The sequence below is a fragment of the Corvus kubaryi genome, unplaced genomic scaffold (assembly GCF_017639235.1).
Source record: "Corvus kubaryi isolate FWS band 111438036 unplaced genomic scaffold, C.kubaryi_AGA036_p1.0 37394, whole genome shotgun sequence".
In the NCBI taxonomy this organism is placed as follows: domain Eukaryota; kingdom Metazoa; phylum Chordata; class Aves; order Passeriformes; family Corvidae; genus Corvus; species Corvus kubaryi.
Window position 1 is genome coordinate 11,853,820 of NW_024581133.1, and position 15,748 is coordinate 11,869,567.

A 15,748-nucleotide genomic window follows, 5' to 3' on the forward strand; every position below is an offset into this window, starting at 1 on the left:
GGCCATGGGGACATTCCATAGGGCAGGAACAGCTTCCACAGAGCAGGAACACCTCCCCCCGTCCCGGGTGGCTCCAAAGGCCCTTCCCGCAGGTGCTGATCTGGAACCTGGACGTGGGCGAGCCGGTGAAGATGATCGACTGCCACACGGACGTGATCCTGTGCATGTCCTTCAACGCCGACGGCAGCCTGCTGGCCACCACCTGCAAGGACAAGAAGCTGCGCGTGGTGGAGCCGCGCTCCGGGAGGGTCCTGCAGGTGCCGTGGAAGGAGGGGTTGGAATGAGGTTTTAGGGAAGAATCCTATGGAATGGCTGAAAATGTCCGTAAGGTGCTGGCGGGGCTCCTGGTGGGATGTTTTCCGTGCGGCGGGATCCAGTTCCCGGGCTGGGTGTGGAGAGGATGGGAAGGGTTTGGCTTCGTCCCGAGGAGAGGAGTTGGAGGCTTTGATTCCGTTGTTAATTAAGGATTTGTGGAAAATGGTGGGAATGAAAGGGGAAGGTGCAGGAGGAGGATGGTGGGTTCTTCCTGATATTCAGGAAAATGGGAATTTTTGGCTGAAGGAGAGAGCTGGAAAATGGGATGAGATGGGAGAGGCAAGGGGGGGGACAGAAGGGGCTTTCCTGGGATGAGAGCTGGATCCAAAGGGAATTCCAGAGCTCATTCCCGTCTTGCAGGAGGCCAGCTGCAAGAACCACCGCGTCAACCGCGTGGTTTTCCTGGGAAGCACGAAACGGCTCCTGACCACGGGAGTGTCCCGCTGGAACACCCGGCAGATCGCCCTCTGGGACCAGGTGGGTGCCAGGATCCCGCTCCATCCCCAATGGAATTCCCGCTCCATCCCCAATGGAATTCCTGCTCCATCCCCACCAGGATCCCACTCCATCCCTGCCCGACCCTGCTCCATCCCTGCCGGAATTCCTGCTCCATCCCTGCCAGATCCCTGTTCCATCCCCAATGGAATTCCTGCTCCATCCCTGCCAGATCCCTGCTGGAATTGCCGCTCCATCCCTTCCAGACCCCTACTCCATCCCTGCTGGAATTCCCGCTCCATCCCTGCCAGGATCCTGCTCCATCCCCAATGGAATTCCTGCTCCATCCCTGCCAAATCCCCACTCCATCCCCACTGGAATTCCCGCTCAGCACCGCCATCGGGCCACGGCTAACACCGGGATTTTCCTGTTTTCCAGGAGGATTTATCCATGCCCCTGATCGAGGAGGAGATCGATGGGCTCTCGGGGCTCCTCTTCCCGTTCTATGATGCCGACACCCACATGCTGTACCTGGCTGGGAAGGTAGGGATGCGCAGAGCAGCGGGATTTGCAAATTGAAGCAAATCCCAGAAAATCCCCCAGCATTGCCCAGGGATTGGGGCTGGAATTATATCATGGAAAGGTTTGGATTGGAAGGGAGCTTAAAATTCATCCAGTTCCATGGATGTCCCTGCCATGGGACAACTTTCCCTATCCCAGGCTGCTCCAGGCCCCAGCCAGCCTGGCCTTGGACACTTCCAGGGATCCCAGGGCAGCCACGGCTTCTCTGGGAATTCCAGCCCAGGCAGGAATTCCTTCCCTGTATCCCATCTGTCCCTGCCCTCTAAATGCTCTTCATCCTGGTTTTTATCTGCCTTCTCATTTCCAAATCCATTCCCATCCCTCTTCCCTGCTGCTCCAGGGTGATGGCAACATCCGCTACTACGAGATCGGCTCGGAAAAGCCCTACCTGAGTTATCTCATGGAATTCCGCTCCCCGGCTCCGCAGAAAGGACTGGGTAAGGATGGACGTGCTGCTGCTCCGCTTCCCGGAGCGGGGAAAAGGTGCATGGGGAAGGTGCTGGATTACATGGCACAGGGAAGAGGGTTGGGATTGGGACTGGGATTGGGATTGGGTTTGTATTGGGACTGGATTGGGTTTGGATTGGGATTGGATTGGGATTGGACTGGGTTGGGATTGGGTTAGGATTGGGTTGGGATTGGGTTGGGATTGGGCTGGGATCGGGTTGGGATTGGATTGGGTTTGGATTGGGATTGGATCGGGATTGGGTTGGGTTTGAGTTGGGTTTGGGTTTGGGTTGGGATTGGATTTGGGTTGGGATTGGGTTGGGATTGGGTTGGGATTGGGTTGGGATTGGATTGGCTTGAATTTGGGTTGGGATTAGGATTGGGTTGGATTTGGGTTGGGATTAGGATTGGGTTTGGATTGAGATTAGGTTGGATTTGGATGGGATTAGGTTGGGGTTGGGTTGGAATTGGGCTGGGATTGGGTTGGATTTGGGTTGGGACCGGGTTGGGATTGGGTTGGGTTTGGATTGGGATTGGGTTGGGTTTAGGTTGGAATTGGGCTGGGTTTGGGTTGGAATTGGGCTGGGTTTGGGTTGGATTTGGATTAGGATTGGGTTGGATTTGGTGGGCGCTATTCCGGCTCCGGAGCATCGGCTTCGGCTCCTGCAGGGCACCATTCCCATCCCTGTGGAGATTCCCACGCGGTGCTGCTGGATTCTGGCCGGGTCCATATCCAGGGACACCGTTCCTGCTGTCCCACCTTGCCGTCAGTCCGGGATTCCCGGGATTATCCCAAATAAAAGCTGCTCATCCTTTTCCCACTGTCCCCGCTCTGCACCTCAGAGCCACGACGAGGATGGATCCAGTGGAGCCCCGCGTGTCCCAGTGGAGAGCAGGGATGGGTTGGGCTTTTCCATGGTGGGAATTCCATGCGGATGGCCGATCCCTGTCCCTCTCCGCAGGGGTGATGCCGAAGCACGGCCTGGACGTTTCCGCCTGCGAAGTTTTCCGTTTCTACAAACTCATCACCCTCAAGGGCCTCATCGAGCCCATCTCCATGATCGTCCCGAGGCGGGTGAGTCCTGGAATGCGGGAATGAGTCAGATCCAGAGGGTCTGGGGTGGCTCCGGAGCCGTGGAGATGCCCCACTTGGAGCAATCCCACGGATGGCTCCATTCCCACCATCCTGGGACCTCTCCATCCTCACACGTCCCAGGGAGCTTTCAGCCATGGTTTAGTGGGAATGATTTTAGGGAATGTTTCCCTGAGGGATCAGTCTCCCCTGGGGTTTGGGAGTTGTTTCCAGGCAAATATTGCTCGGATCGGGGTTTTCCGGGAAGCAAATCCAGCTGTGCCGGCCAGGGCTGGGTGGAGGACGCAATCCCAGGTTCTCTGCTCCAGCCAGCACTTCCCAAATTTCCTCCCTGTGCCCCACGTTTCCCAACGATCCGGGTGTTCATCCCCTCCGTGGGGGAGGGAATTATTCCCATGTGCCCAGGGAGCGCATTCCCGGATGCCATTGCTCTTCTCTTGCCGTGTTCCCAGTCGGAGACGTACCAGGAGGACATTTATCCCATGACTCCGGGCACGGAGCCGGCCCTGACCCCGGACGAGTGGCTCAGTGGGGTCAACAGAGGTAAAGCCACCGGTGGGGGTATCCCAAAAATATCCGGGATGTAGGAGGGGGCCGCATCCCGCTGATCCGCCGGCTCTCCCTCAGATCCCATCCTGATGTCACTGAAGGAGGGATACAAGAGGAATTCCAAGATCGTCTTCAAGGCGCCGGTGAGGGAGAAGAAAAGCGTGGTGGTCAACGGGATCGACCTCCTGGAGAACGTCCCACCCCGCACGGAGAACGAGGTGGGGCAGCCCGGGAATGGGAATGGGAATGGGATGAGCCTGGAAAGACACTGCTCTGCCGATCTCTATCCCAATGGAGGCAGGAGTGTGGGATCCTTCTAGGGATGGGAGCCCGGGATCCATCCCAGGACCCTTTTCCATGGTAGAATCCCAGGATTCTTCCCAAGGTGGGAGCCTGGGACCTTTCCCACAGTGGGAGACCGGCATCCATCCCAAGACCCTTTCCCAGGGAGAAAAACCGGGATCCATCCTGCGACCCTTTTCCAGAGTGGGAGCCTGGGATCCATCCCATGACCCTCTCCCACGCTGGGATCCTGGGATCCAGGGGCAGCCACAGCTTCTTTGGGAATTCCATCCCAGCCTCTCCCTACCCTCCCAGGGAGGAATTCCTTCCCAAAATCCCATCAAAATCTCCCGTCCTTCAGTTCAAATCCATCCCCTTGTCCCCAGAATCAGCCGAGTTATGGCTCATTCCCAAAAATCCTGGGATGAGTGGCTGGTGTGATCCCACCAGCTCCATCCCCTCATCTCCATCCTCCTTTTCCAGCTCCTCCGGATGTTCTTCCGGCAGCAGGATGAGATCCGGCGGCTGAAGGACGAGCTCTCGCAGAAGGACGTTCGGATCCGGCAGCTGCAGCTGGAATTAAAGAACTTCCGGAATATCCCGAAGAACAATTGACTCCAGGGACATTTTCTAAATCAATTCCTTTGTTTCTACTCCGCCCCTGAATTCCTTGGATCCACTCACCCACAACACAATTCCGGAATCCGCGGCTGCCGAGAGCCTGGAATCACGTCGTGCGCGTCTTGTCCGGCACTAATCCCGCTCTAACCCGATCCCTGGGAAAGCCCGGAGGCTCCCAGTAAGTCGGAGCCGTGTCCGTTCCGTCGGGATGAGCCAGCCCGGGCGGATTCCCGGGAAAGCGCGATGCTTCCTTGCTATTAATTTCTTTTCCTATGCAAAGATGTGACAGCGGGAGCGGAACTGGGAAAAGGGCGGGAAGTGGGAAAGGCTTGATCGTCAGAGGGGGTGTCCGTGTGGGAATCTGGGATCCTTCCCCTTGTGGGAATCTGGGATCCTTCCTGATGTGGGAGCTTGGGATCCTTCCCATGGTGGGAAACCAGGATCCTTCCTGTTGAGGTAAACCGGGATTCTTCCCATGGTGGGAAACCGGGATCCTTCCCGTTGTGGGAAACTGGGATCCTTCCCATGGTGGGAAACCTGGAGCTCTTCCCATGGTGGGAAACCGGGATCCTTCCCATGGTGGGAAACCTGGAGCTCTTCCCATGGTGGAAACCTGGAGCTCCTCCCATGGTGGAAAACTGGGATCCTTCCCACAGTGGGATCCTGGGATCCATCCCAGGACCCTTTCCCATGTTGGGATCCCAAGACTCTTCCCACGCTGGGATCCCGGGATCCTTCCCACGGTGCTGGGGCTGCGGCACGGCCGGGATGTGGCGGGAGCAGCCCATGGGAAGGGATCTGCTCCAAGATCCTTTAAAATAACAAAACCCGCCTGGAATTCCCGCCCAGAGAGGGATTTTTGCTCCCTCCGCCTGTGAAAAGCGGGATTTTCCCTCCTCGTGCCCGCTGGGAAGGGGCCACGGAGCAGGGGGAAGGATATTCCTGGGGGTGCTGCCCCAGGGATGGATCCCGACGGATGGATCCCGAGGGACACCCCCGGAGCGCTCGCTGGGCTTGGCACGTTGGACAATCCCGGGATTGATGGAATTTGCCCGGAGCACAGGGAACGACACCGGATCCTGCTGGTTTTTCCTGGAGATCCCTATTTCCACTCAATCCAAGTTGCTGAAATTCCCGGCGCTCCTGGTGTGGCTCCGTCCCGTCCGTGTCCCGTGTTCCCGGTGTTCCCGGCGTTCCCTGCTGCGTTCCATGTGCTGTCATTCCCGATTATTTATGCTCCCACGGGATAGTGATGGAATAAAATCTTTTCAGGATACCAGCGGCGCCTTCCTGCCTTTCCTTCTCCATCCAGGGGCTCCGGGGGATCTGCTCCCGCCTCAGGGTTGGGGGGAGCCCAAGGGAAATTCTGGGATGAGCTCCTCTGGAAAAGGGATTTGCCGGTGGCCGGAGGGGGGAGGAACCACAGATGGATCCTGGAATAATTTGGGATGGAAAGGAATTTAAATCCCATTCCACAGGCAGGGACGGCTCCCGCTATCCCAGGACACTCCAACCTGGCCTTGGAAAATTCCAGGGATTGGGAATCCAGAACTTCTCTGGGAATCTGTGCCAGGGCTTTCCTACGCTCGCAGGCAGGAATTCCTTCCCGATATCCATGGAAACTCCCTCTCTTTCCGTTCTCCTCCCATCCCATTCCCACAGATCCTCCCAAAATCCCATCCCTGTTTTCTCCCGGCCCCAAATTCCCAGGTCAAAATTCCTCGTCATCCAGAGGGCAGCCAGCATGGAAACGGGGGTTGATTCGAAGCTTTATTCCCATTTTTTTCCTGGTGTTGGGAATGCGTTCCCGGCTTTATCCTGCCTCAGGCCTGGAAGGAAAATCCAGGTCGGGATTTTTTAGGGATGCTTAGGGAGATCTTGGAATTCTCGTGCGGATCCAGGTGAGATTCCTGATATCCCACGGCCTCCAAGAGATCCCCTGGAAGGGGAGATCCAACGTTTTTCCTTGGATCCATGGAAACGAGGCCGATTCCGGCTGGGAGTGGGGATGGTTAACGAGCTCTAGGAACATTCCCGCCAATTCCGGCACGATCCGCATGGTCTCGGGAGGCCGGAGCAGGACGTGGCTCCAGGGATGCCTTTGGAACGTGGATTTCCTCCAAGGGCTCCCCGAAGGTTTGGGATTTGCCAGAATTCCCAGGAAAAGCCTTGCCCCAGGATCCGGCTGCTCCTCCTGCGGCTCCCCTCTGCCAGTGACAGCTCCGGCTCTTCCCAGCGTTTCCCCGTCTCCATCCGGCTGTTGTTCCAAGCAGGAATTCCCATTTGAGGGACAGGACGGGATCCAGAGGCTGGGACAGAGTGGTGGCGCCGCGTGCCGGGATCATTCCCAGCAGGAACGGCGGGATTATCCCAAATCTCCCGCTGTCCCCGCCTGCGGAGCTGCTCCAGCTCCGCATCCCAAATTCCCGAGGACATGGAGCTGCTGGAGCAATTCCAGAGGAGGTCCCGGAGCTGCTCCGAGGGCTGGAGCCCCTCTGGAGCCAGGCTGGGAGAGCTGGGAATGTTCACCTGGAGAAGGGAAGGCTCCAGGGAGAGCTCAGAGCCCCTTCCAGGGCCTAAAGGGGCTCCAGGAGAGCTGGAGAGGGACTGGGGACAAGGGATGGAGGGATGGGACACAGGGAATGGGTTCCCAGTGCCGGAGGACCGGGATATCGGGACATCGGGACATCGGGATAGGTGTGGATTTTCCGGGTATTTCTGGGTGGCTCCCTGGGTTTTCCAGGGTTTAATCCAAGCAGCGAATCCCTAATTCCCAGTTTTCTCCCTGCCATCCTTCTCCCTGGTTTCATTCCAAAGCCTCCCGCCCATTCCCTGGATTTCCAGTCCCCTCCAGGACCCTCAGGAATGCCCAAATTCCCATCGATCCGCAGCCTTTCCCAAGCTTTCCCCAGGCCTAAATCCAGGCTGGAATTGCACCTTTCCCACCCTCACACTTCCAGGGATTCCAGGATTTCAGGGAAAAGGCTCGGGGCGCTCTGGTGTCTGGCAGAATCCACCCCGTCCCTCTCCAGGTCCCGTGGGATGATTCCTTTCCCGGTTTTTCCCTTTTCCCGGTTTTTCCCTTTCCCGGTTTCCCCTTCCCAGCCCTCCCTGCTCATCCCAAGGATCCTGACCTACTTTTGCTTCCCGGAGTTTTCCCTTTGTTCGAGGCTTCCCAGCCGCGGGTTTCTCGGGATGCTCCGTTCTCCAGGATTTTGTGGGGCCCTGCTTAAAGTTAAAACCGGAATTGAGATTAAAATTCCCAGGAAAATCTGGGATCGGGAATGAGAATGAACAGGATGCAGAGGACCCGCTCCGGGCGGATTTGAATTGGGAATTTTCCCAGGATTTCCTGGGGCTGATCCCTCCTTTTCCCGATATCCTTAAAATCCAGGGAAGCTTTTCCTTCGGGTCCAGCCCCCCCGGATTCCGCAGCTCCAGCCCCGCATTCCGGGGCTCCGCTGGAAGCACAATTCCCTCGGGGCAGATCTGGAGGAATTTTGATGGATTTAGTCTGGTTTTTAGGAATTTTGCACTGCAGCCTTTGGACCCGAGGGGGGATTCCCACATTCCCATTTCTCCATCCTCTAAATCCCACTTTTTCCACCCCTAAATTCCCACTTTTCCCTTCCAAAAAATCCCACTTTCCCAGCCCCACATTCCCACTTTTTCTACCTCCAAAATCCCACTTTTCTCTCCCCACATTCCCGCTTTTCCATCCTCTAAATCCCACTTCTTCCCTTCCCACGTTCCCACTTTTCCACCCTCAAATCCCACTGTTCCACCTCCACATTCCCACTCTTTCCTCCCCACATTCCCACTTCTTCCACCTCCCGATTCCCCCTTTCCCAGCCCCACATTCCCACTTTCCCAGCCCGCTCATCCCACCATTCCTTGTTTTCCGGCAGCCACACGTTTCGCAGCGATCCGGCCATTCCCGCTTTGCCATTCCGGGTGTTTTCCTGGAAGGAATTCCAGAGGCGGAATTTGTATCAAAAGCTTTTATTGAAATTCCTCAAAGCCAAACAGACAAAAAACTCCAAAGGTGGCTCTGCCAGGCCCCCAAATTCCCAAAAAACCCCGGGAGCCGCTGGATTCCCACAGCCGGCAGCTTTCCTGGGCAATACAAGTCACTTCCAGAGGGATTTTTCCCGCGGGATCTGTACATTCCCCAAGGATTTTCCGTGTTTTTGCCTCCCACGAGGTAAGAAAATACAAATTTTCTGGAATTTCCATGGAATTCCCGGCGTCTCCTGGTATTCCTGGCTTTTTGGGTGGAGAATTTGGGATTTTCCAAGCGGTTTCTCCGGGATTAGGGGCGGATATTCCGGAGAAAGCTGCTTGGGAAGGGCAGGAGGAGTTGGGTTTATTCCAAGTGGTGAATTGAGGTCGGGAAATTCGGGAATTTGGGATGGTTTTTTAGAGAGATTCCCATTTGTTTTCCATGCCTGCCATTTCCAGGGATTTGGCTGCGCTCCAGCCGTGAAAATTCCCCCCCAAAAATTCCCTCCAAACCCACCCCCCCTCCAAAAAATCCCCTGAAAATAATAAAAACAATTCCCAAAAAAGCCGAAAATTCCCTCCCAAAATTCCAGGAAAACTCACAACACACTGGGATTGCCAATGAGCAGCTCCGACCCCATCCCAAACAATCCAACATTCCCAAAAAACCGACGTTTGGTCGCTATTTACAACGAGGAAAAGCCCGGGGAATTCCCAACGCTGGGGAAAAGGGGCTGGAAATGGCGGCCATTCCCAAAAAACCACGGAGCGAGGCGCCGCTCCCACCCCAGGGAAGAGGCCTGGCTCACATTCCAGCAGCGTCTCCCAGAAAAAAGTGGGGATTTGGGGATCAGAGGTGGGAAAATCCCGGCTCATCCACGGATCTCAACTCGGTTCTCTCCTCGTTTCCGCTTCCGGGATGTCCGAGCTCCGCTTCCAAGAATTCCCAAACTCAGGTTCCTACTCAACTCTCGCAGCTCCAGGGACTCCGGGAAGGCATCCAAAGGAAGAAATTCCCAAAGAATTCCAGGAGGAGTGGCAGTAAAAATAGGATTTTATTCCCGTGCCCACCCTCGCTCGGTTCCCACAGCAACGTTACAATCCGGAAAAAAAAACCAACGGGAAAAAAAAAAAAAAAAAATCGGGAAAAGAAAAGGAATTCCAAAGGGTCGGGAGGTGGGAAAAGAGGGAATTCCGGGATAAAAACAGTCAAATCACAAGAGGGAATCTCCCGGGAAGGAAGGGGCGCCTCAGTCGTCCTCGTCGCCCTCGTCCTCCGGCTCTCGTTTCCTCTTCTGGCCCCGCTCTTCCTCTGGAAAACACAAACAATTCCCGTTATTCCCGGCCGCGGCGGCATTCCCGCTGGGCGGGGCCGGCGTTTGCCCTGGGAGCGAGGCGCTGCAGCCGCAGGAAAAGCGGGATCGGGACGGGCTCCGTACCGGCCTCCTCCTCGTCCTCCTCGTCGTCCACCTCGCCGTCGTTGTAGCCCTCCTCGTCCTCCTGCGAGGACAAGGAAAAGCGGGATGAGAAGCTCGGCATCGGCCCGGGATCCTTCCCGACAGCCCTTTTCCCGAGGCCTTGGAGCCGCTTCCCAGGGGGGCCGGTTCGGGATGGAACACCAGGAATCCGGCACTGAACGGCCGGGAATTCCCGAGCTGTGCCTGGCAACGGGGCTGCCCTTCCCGACTCCGGGAAAACCGGGATTTATTGGAGCGCGTTCCTCCGGAGCCTCGGGGGTGGACTGGGGAGGCTGAGGAACATTCCAGAGGGGTGGGAGAGGGGGCGGGGCTGCAGGAGAGGGAAAACAGCTTCCCACAATCCCCTTTTCCTTCCTCAATCCCATTCCCACCCTCTCAACCCCATTTTCTCCCTTCCCAATCCCATTTTCCCCCCTCAATCCCATTCTCCCTTCAAGCCCATTCCCACCCTCCCAATCCCAGTTTTTCCCTTCTCTCATCTCATTTTCCCTCCCTAATCCCATTTTCTTTCCTGCAATCCCATTTTCCCCCCATCCCAATCCCACTTTCCCCCTCCAGTTCCACTTCCCCTCCTTCCAGCCCTTTTCCCCTCCCTCAGTCCCATCCCCCACCCCCCCAATCCCATTTTTCCCCCATCCCCATCCTAAAACTCCTCAAATCCCAGATTTGAGCCCTTTCCTGCCCAGCCCTTCCCGGTCGGATCCCGCTGATTCCCGCTGTGGAATTCCAAGCCTCACCTCCTCGTCTCCGCTCACATCCTCCTCTTCCCCTTCCTCCTCCTCCTCCTCATCCTCCTCGTCCTCCACTACCTGAGCGTCATCATCGTATTCCTCCTCTGGAAAAACAAAATCCATGGAAAACTTTTCCTCATTCCACTCCAAACCCTGGCAATCCAAGTGGAGAATTCCTTAGGGATAGCACGGGATTGGCGGCAGCTCTGGGAATGCAGGGTCAGAGTCGCTCATGGAGCCTCCGGCTGCTCCACTTCGCACTGTTCCCAAGGATTTGGGAGCTGGAGGATATCCTGGCTATTCCAGGAATCCGGAGCAGAACTTTCCCATTATCCAGCGGGAGCCCTCCCAGGGACACAAAATTCTGGCCTATTCGGGAATTCCCGAAAGCCCCCAAATCCGACCATTCCCAGCAGAAAAGCGGGAAGTGCGGAGCCCCCGGAGTGTTTTCCGTGTGTTTGGGAGCTTTTGGGAAGTGGCCCTTCCCAGAGCTCCCACTCAGCATTCCCGGGAAAAGTGCACATCCAGCTTTTCTGCTTTGCTGCGCCGCTGGGATGGGAGAATCCAGCAAATTCCCCGGGATCAGCCGGATCCGCAGCCAGGGATGGCTCCAGGGGCAGCCGGGGAAAGGCGGCACCTAAAGCACTGGGATCCCCCAGAATTCCCTGGAATTCTGGCGTGTTCCTTCCTCAGGGCCTGGCTCGGAACTGGGAATTCACTGGAGCTCCCCCATGTTTTCCATGCACTTCCCTAATTCCTGCTTTTTTCCATGCCCAAGCTGCTTCTCCCCTCACCCTTTTCCGTGAGGATTTCCACAATTCCAGGACATCCCCGTTCCTTCCATTCTTTCAGTCCCTTCCCTTGGTTCCTTCCTTATCCCACCCCTCCATTCCCAGATTGAGGAATGGGATTTTCCAGGCCCTGCCACCTCCTCCCCACATTCCTTTGGGATGCGGGAGCTGCCGGGAATCCCACGGAGCACATCCCACATACCATCCTCATCCTCCTCCTCGTCATCCAGGCCCTCCACGTATCCCTCGGCGTCGGAATCCGGCGCTTCCTTGTCATCCCGGTCTTTCACTAGGGATAAAACTGAGGAAGTTGCTCCTTCAGGCCCTGCCAGGCTCCTTCCCGCCATTCCCTCATTCCTTTCCTGGCTCCTTCCCGCCATTCCTCCTTCCCGCTATTCCCTCATTCCTTTCCTGGCTCCTTCCCACCATTCCCTCATTCCTTCCCCTCATTCCTTTGGGACACTCAGCTCCTCTCCCTGATTCCTGTCCCTCATTCCCTCAGGACATTGAGATCCTTCCCCTCATTCCTTTGGGAAAATGAAGTTCTTTCCCTCATTCCTTTCCCTCATTCTTTCAGGACACCCAGGTCCTTGCCCTCATTCCTTCCCCTCAGATCCTTCCCCTCATTTCTTTCCCTCATTCCCTCAGGTCCTTCCCCTCATTCCCTCATTTCTTTCCCTCATTCCTTCATTTCTTTCCCTCATTCCCTCAGGTCCCTCCCCTCATTCCTTCCCCTCATTTCTTTCCCTCATTCCCTCAGGTCCTTGCCCTCATTCTTTCCCCTCATCCCCTCATTCCATTCCCTCATTCCTTCCTCTCATTCCTCCACCTCGCTTCCTCAGGTCCTTCCCCTCATTCTTTCCCCTCATTCCCTCATTTCTTCTCCTCATTCCCTCCCCTCACTCTCTCAGGCACTTTCCCTCATTCCATCCCTTCATTCCCTCATTCCATCCCTTCATTCCCTCATTCCATCCCTTCATTCCCTCATTCCCTCCCCTCATTCCCTCATTCCCTCCCCTCATTCCCTCATTCCCTCCCCTCATTCCATCTCCTCATCCCCTCATTCCCTCCCCTCCCTCTCTCAGGTCCTTCCCCTCCCCTCCGTCCCTCAGGACCCCGAGCTCGCCGCTCCCGCCCTTCTCCTCCCCCAGCAGCTCCAGGAGTGGGTTGTGATCCCACCTCCTCCATCCCACGTACCATCCTCATCCTCCTCCTCGTCATCCAGGCCCTCCACGTATCCCTCGGCGTCGGAATCCGGCGCTTCCTTGTCATCCCGGTCGTATCCATCGAGGTACGTCAGCTGCGGCAGCAGCTTGAAGACGTTTTCTCTGTAGTCGTTCAAGTTGGTCACCTCACAGTTGAACAGGTCTAAGCTCTTCAGGTTTTCCAACTTTTTCTGGGAAAACAAAGGAATTCCAGAGGTTTGCTGGTGCAGGAATTCCCTCCGAAGGCAAGGATGCCACAGGGAATGTGCTCAAGGGATTCCCGGGGGTGTTTTGGGCTCTCCCAGTTGGGATCTGGGATGGGAAAGGCTCTCCCTGGAGTCCAGAACTTCCCAAAAGTTAAATTTGGGAAGAGCTCTGAACCGCTCTGGGAATAACTGATGTGCAGGGAGTTATCCCAAAGGAATTCTTGCAGACGGAAGCAGGAATGGAGCATTTGGACACAAGAATTTTGCCAAGAGAGCTTTAAAAAATGGAATGATTTTTCCTTAGCCTATGGAAAATGAAAAAACACATGGAAACAGAACAGGAATTCAGCTCCTGGGGTTTTGTGGGATTTCTTTTTGGGAAGAGGTCTGCAGTGCCCACAGCACTTGGGAATCCTAATAATAAAATCCCACGGAAATGAGGATTTGTATTAAGGCTTATCCATGGATAAGGAACAGCAACTCTTAGGGAATCTCTCCCTTCCCTTTAATGTGGAAAGCACTGGGGAAAAAGGGCTGGAACTGGGAAAACTGGGAGCACTGGGAGCAGCTCCAGGCCTCCCTGTGAGCTTAACAGTGCTGCAGGAAAGGAGATCCATGAAGGCAAGGGCTCCTGGAGGGGTTTTAATGGGAATTTTTGAGCCTGGAGATGGATCCAGAGCCCACAGAATCCTGGGAAGCTGCGGTGATTCCCGCCGGGAATGGGGGAGCCCGGCCCGGCAGCCACTAGAGGGAAGCAGCGGCTCACCGGGAACAGGGAGAGGGACTTGGGATGCGGGCCTGGATCCCTGGATTAGCTGGGATATTGGGAACGAAGGAGAGGGAAAGGCCCTGGCACAGGTTCAAGGAGCCACATTCCCTGGCAGTGCCCAAGGACAGGCTTGGAGCAACCTGGGAGAGCTCGAGCTATTCCAAAGGGTTGGAATGGGATTAATCCCATTCCTTGGAGCAAAACCAACTCACCAGGACTTGGGATCTGTGCCTAGATCCAGGGATAAGCGGGATTTTGGGAGGGAATGAGGAGGAAAGGCCCTGGCACAGGTTCAAGGAGCCACATTCCCTGGAAGTGCCCAAGGCCGGGCTTGGAGCAAGCTGGGATATTCCAAGGGCTGGTATTCCAAGCCCTGGTATTCCAAGGGCTTTGGAGCGGGATGAATGCCACTGCTTGGAGCAATCCCAACTCACCAGAGGTTCTATTGTCCCGAGATCTTTAATTTTGTTGCCGCTTAGGTTTAGGTGCGTGAGGTTCGGACACTTCTCTGCCAACACTTCCAGGCCTCCTGAGATTCTGTTGTCGCTCAGCTCGAGCTGCAAAGGGCCCAAAAACATCCTCAAAAATCCCATTTCAGCCCATTCCAGCCCCTTTTCCACAGGCGGGGAAGGGAAAAGGGACGGATTTGGCCGGGGGAGGTGGAATTTACCTTCTTGAGTTTGTTTAACTTTGGTAAATTTGCGACTGAGGTTAAGCCGACGTTGATTGTGCTGAGGAATTCCAGCTCCTCAAACTCATCCGTGAGGCCCTCGATTTTCCCTTCGAACGACCTGCAGTTGTCCAGAACGAGCTCTTTCACCTGGAAAGGGAAGAAATCGAGGAGAAATAGAAGGAATTCCAAGGAATTGGTAAGAATCGGGAGGTTTTCAACAGCGAAGCGCAGGAATTTGGGGGATGCGTTGAGAAGAAAGCCCGGATCAAGGCAGTGCTCCCACACAGTGTGGGAAGAAACCCCCAAATTCCCCAAATAAATTCCCAAATTACTCATTGGGCTGAAATTCAGGTGGAAAATACGTGGATCTTGTCCCTCAACTGTGTTTCATTATCAGGATTCTCCAGAGGATCCATGTGGGGATAAACAGAGTTTTTTCCCCCTCACGTTCTCCACACGTCCCCGGAGTTCCCACCAAAAACTATTCCGGCTCAAAATACCTTTTTAAAATTAAATAATGTTAGTTAAATGAATTATTTAATTGAAATAATATCATTGAAACTAATACTAAACCATTTAAACAGCTAATCCTGCCCCTAAACTGATCTAGAATTAATTAATCATGGAAATCATTGTTATTCCGTTCTGTTACAAACGAATCCTTTGGCTCGGGAGAAGTCTGTGGTAAAGGTGACAGAGAATTCCTAAAAAAATATGGAAACCCGAGTAAAAGTATCCCAAAAATCCACTCCCAAATGATGAATTTTTCGACTAAGAAGTATTAAATTCCACACAGCTCCTGGGATATGACAATGTTTTGGTAAAACACACGGAAAAGCTGCTGGATCTTTCCAACCCCTGGAAAGCGGGAGCACCCCTGGCCCTCATCAGCAGGGAGAGTGGATGTGGGATTTTAGGGAAGAGCTCCAAGGGTTTTCCTGGGGAGTTGGAGGGATGTGGTGAGGGATGAGGCAAGGGGAGGCTCCCAGTGTCACAGCACTGGCCCCTTATCTCCTGTGCCAGGTGCAGAGCGACAGGGGAGATAAAGGCCCCAAAGGGGAGAGAATGGCCCCAAAAGGGGAGGGAATGGTCCCAGGGTGGAGAAAATGGCCCCAAAAGGGGAGAGAATGGCCCCAAAAGGGGAGGGAATGGCCCCAGGGTGGAGAAAAAGTCCCCAAAAGGGGAGGGAATGGTCCCAGGGTGGAGAAGAAGTCCCCAAAAGGAGAGGGAATGATCCCATGGTGGAGAAAATGGCCCCAAAAGGGGAGAGAATGGCCCCAAAAGGGGAGGGAATGATCCCAGGGTGGAAAAAGTGGCCCCACAAGGGGAGGGAAGGATCCCAGGGTGGAGAAAATGGCCCCAGAAGGGGAGGGAATGATCCCAGGGTGGAGAAAATGGCCCCAGAAGGGGAGGGAATGGCCCCAAAAGGGGAGAAAATGGCCTCAAAACGGGGAGAGAATGGTCCCAGGGGTGGAGAAAATGGCCCCAAAACGGTGGGAGAAAACATCCCCAAAAGAAGAGAGAATGGCCCCAAAACGGGGGGAGAGAATGGCCCCAAAACGGGGGGAG

The 15,748-nt window shown here is 55.3% G+C and overlaps 2 protein-coding genes across 4 annotated transcripts in view; one reads left to right on the forward strand and one right to left on the reverse strand.

Moving 5' to 3' along the window:
* The window catches only part of CORO2B (coronin 2B), a 29,171-nt gene extending 23,568 nt beyond the window's left edge, over positions 1 to 5,603 (forward strand). For all 3 annotated transcript variants that reach the window (XM_042039343.1, XM_042039342.1, XM_042039344.1), the window contains 8 exons: positions 93 to 257; positions 676 to 792; positions 1,189 to 1,293; positions 1,673 to 1,769; positions 2,742 to 2,854; positions 3,325 to 3,415; positions 3,500 to 3,639; positions 4,187 to 5,603. In XM_042039343.1, coding sequence (XP_041895277.1) covers positions 93 to 257; positions 676 to 792; positions 1,189 to 1,293; positions 1,673 to 1,769; positions 2,742 to 2,854; positions 3,325 to 3,415; positions 3,500 to 3,639; positions 4,187 to 4,318 — 960 coding nt within the window. In that variant the 3' untranslated portion in view covers positions 4,319 to 5,603. The remainder of the gene's footprint in view (positions 1 to 92; positions 258 to 675; positions 793 to 1,188; positions 1,294 to 1,672; positions 1,770 to 2,741; positions 2,855 to 3,324; positions 3,416 to 3,499; positions 3,640 to 4,186) is intronic.
* A 3,759-nt stretch (positions 5,604 to 9,362) lies between these two features.
* Positions 9,363 to 14,595, reverse strand: ANP32A (acidic nuclear phosphoprotein 32 family member A). Its single transcript, XM_042039591.1, has 8 exons — positions 14,542 to 14,595; positions 14,177 to 14,326; positions 13,941 to 14,063; positions 12,524 to 12,722; positions 11,529 to 11,615; positions 10,542 to 10,639; positions 9,766 to 9,826; positions 9,363 to 9,638 (listed from the first exon to the last, which is right to left on the reverse strand). Exons 1-8 carry the CDS (start codon positions 14,593 to 14,595, stop codon positions 9,577 to 9,579), a joined length of 834 nt encoding a protein of 277 aa, XP_041895525.1. The 3' UTR covers positions 9,363 to 9,576.
* Positions 14,596 to 15,748: the final 1,153 nt, after the last annotated feature.

What these genes read in the sequence shown, in the direction of transcription:
- ANP32A (XM_042039591.1), bottom strand. Translation starts at nt 14,595, where the DNA reads ATGGATCCTCTGGAGAATCCTGATAATGAAACACAGTTGAGGGACAAG. An exon ending in TCGGGACAATAGAACCTCTG is followed by an intron (nt 12,723 to 13,940) that starts GTGAGTTGGGAT and finishes TTGTTTTCCCAG; the next exon opens with AAAAAGTTGGAAAACCTGAA. An exon ending in GGAGGACGAGGAGGAGGCCG is followed by an intron (nt 9,639 to 9,765) that starts GTACGGAGCCCG and finishes TGTGTTTTCCAG; the next exon opens with AGGAAGAGCGGGGCCAGAAG.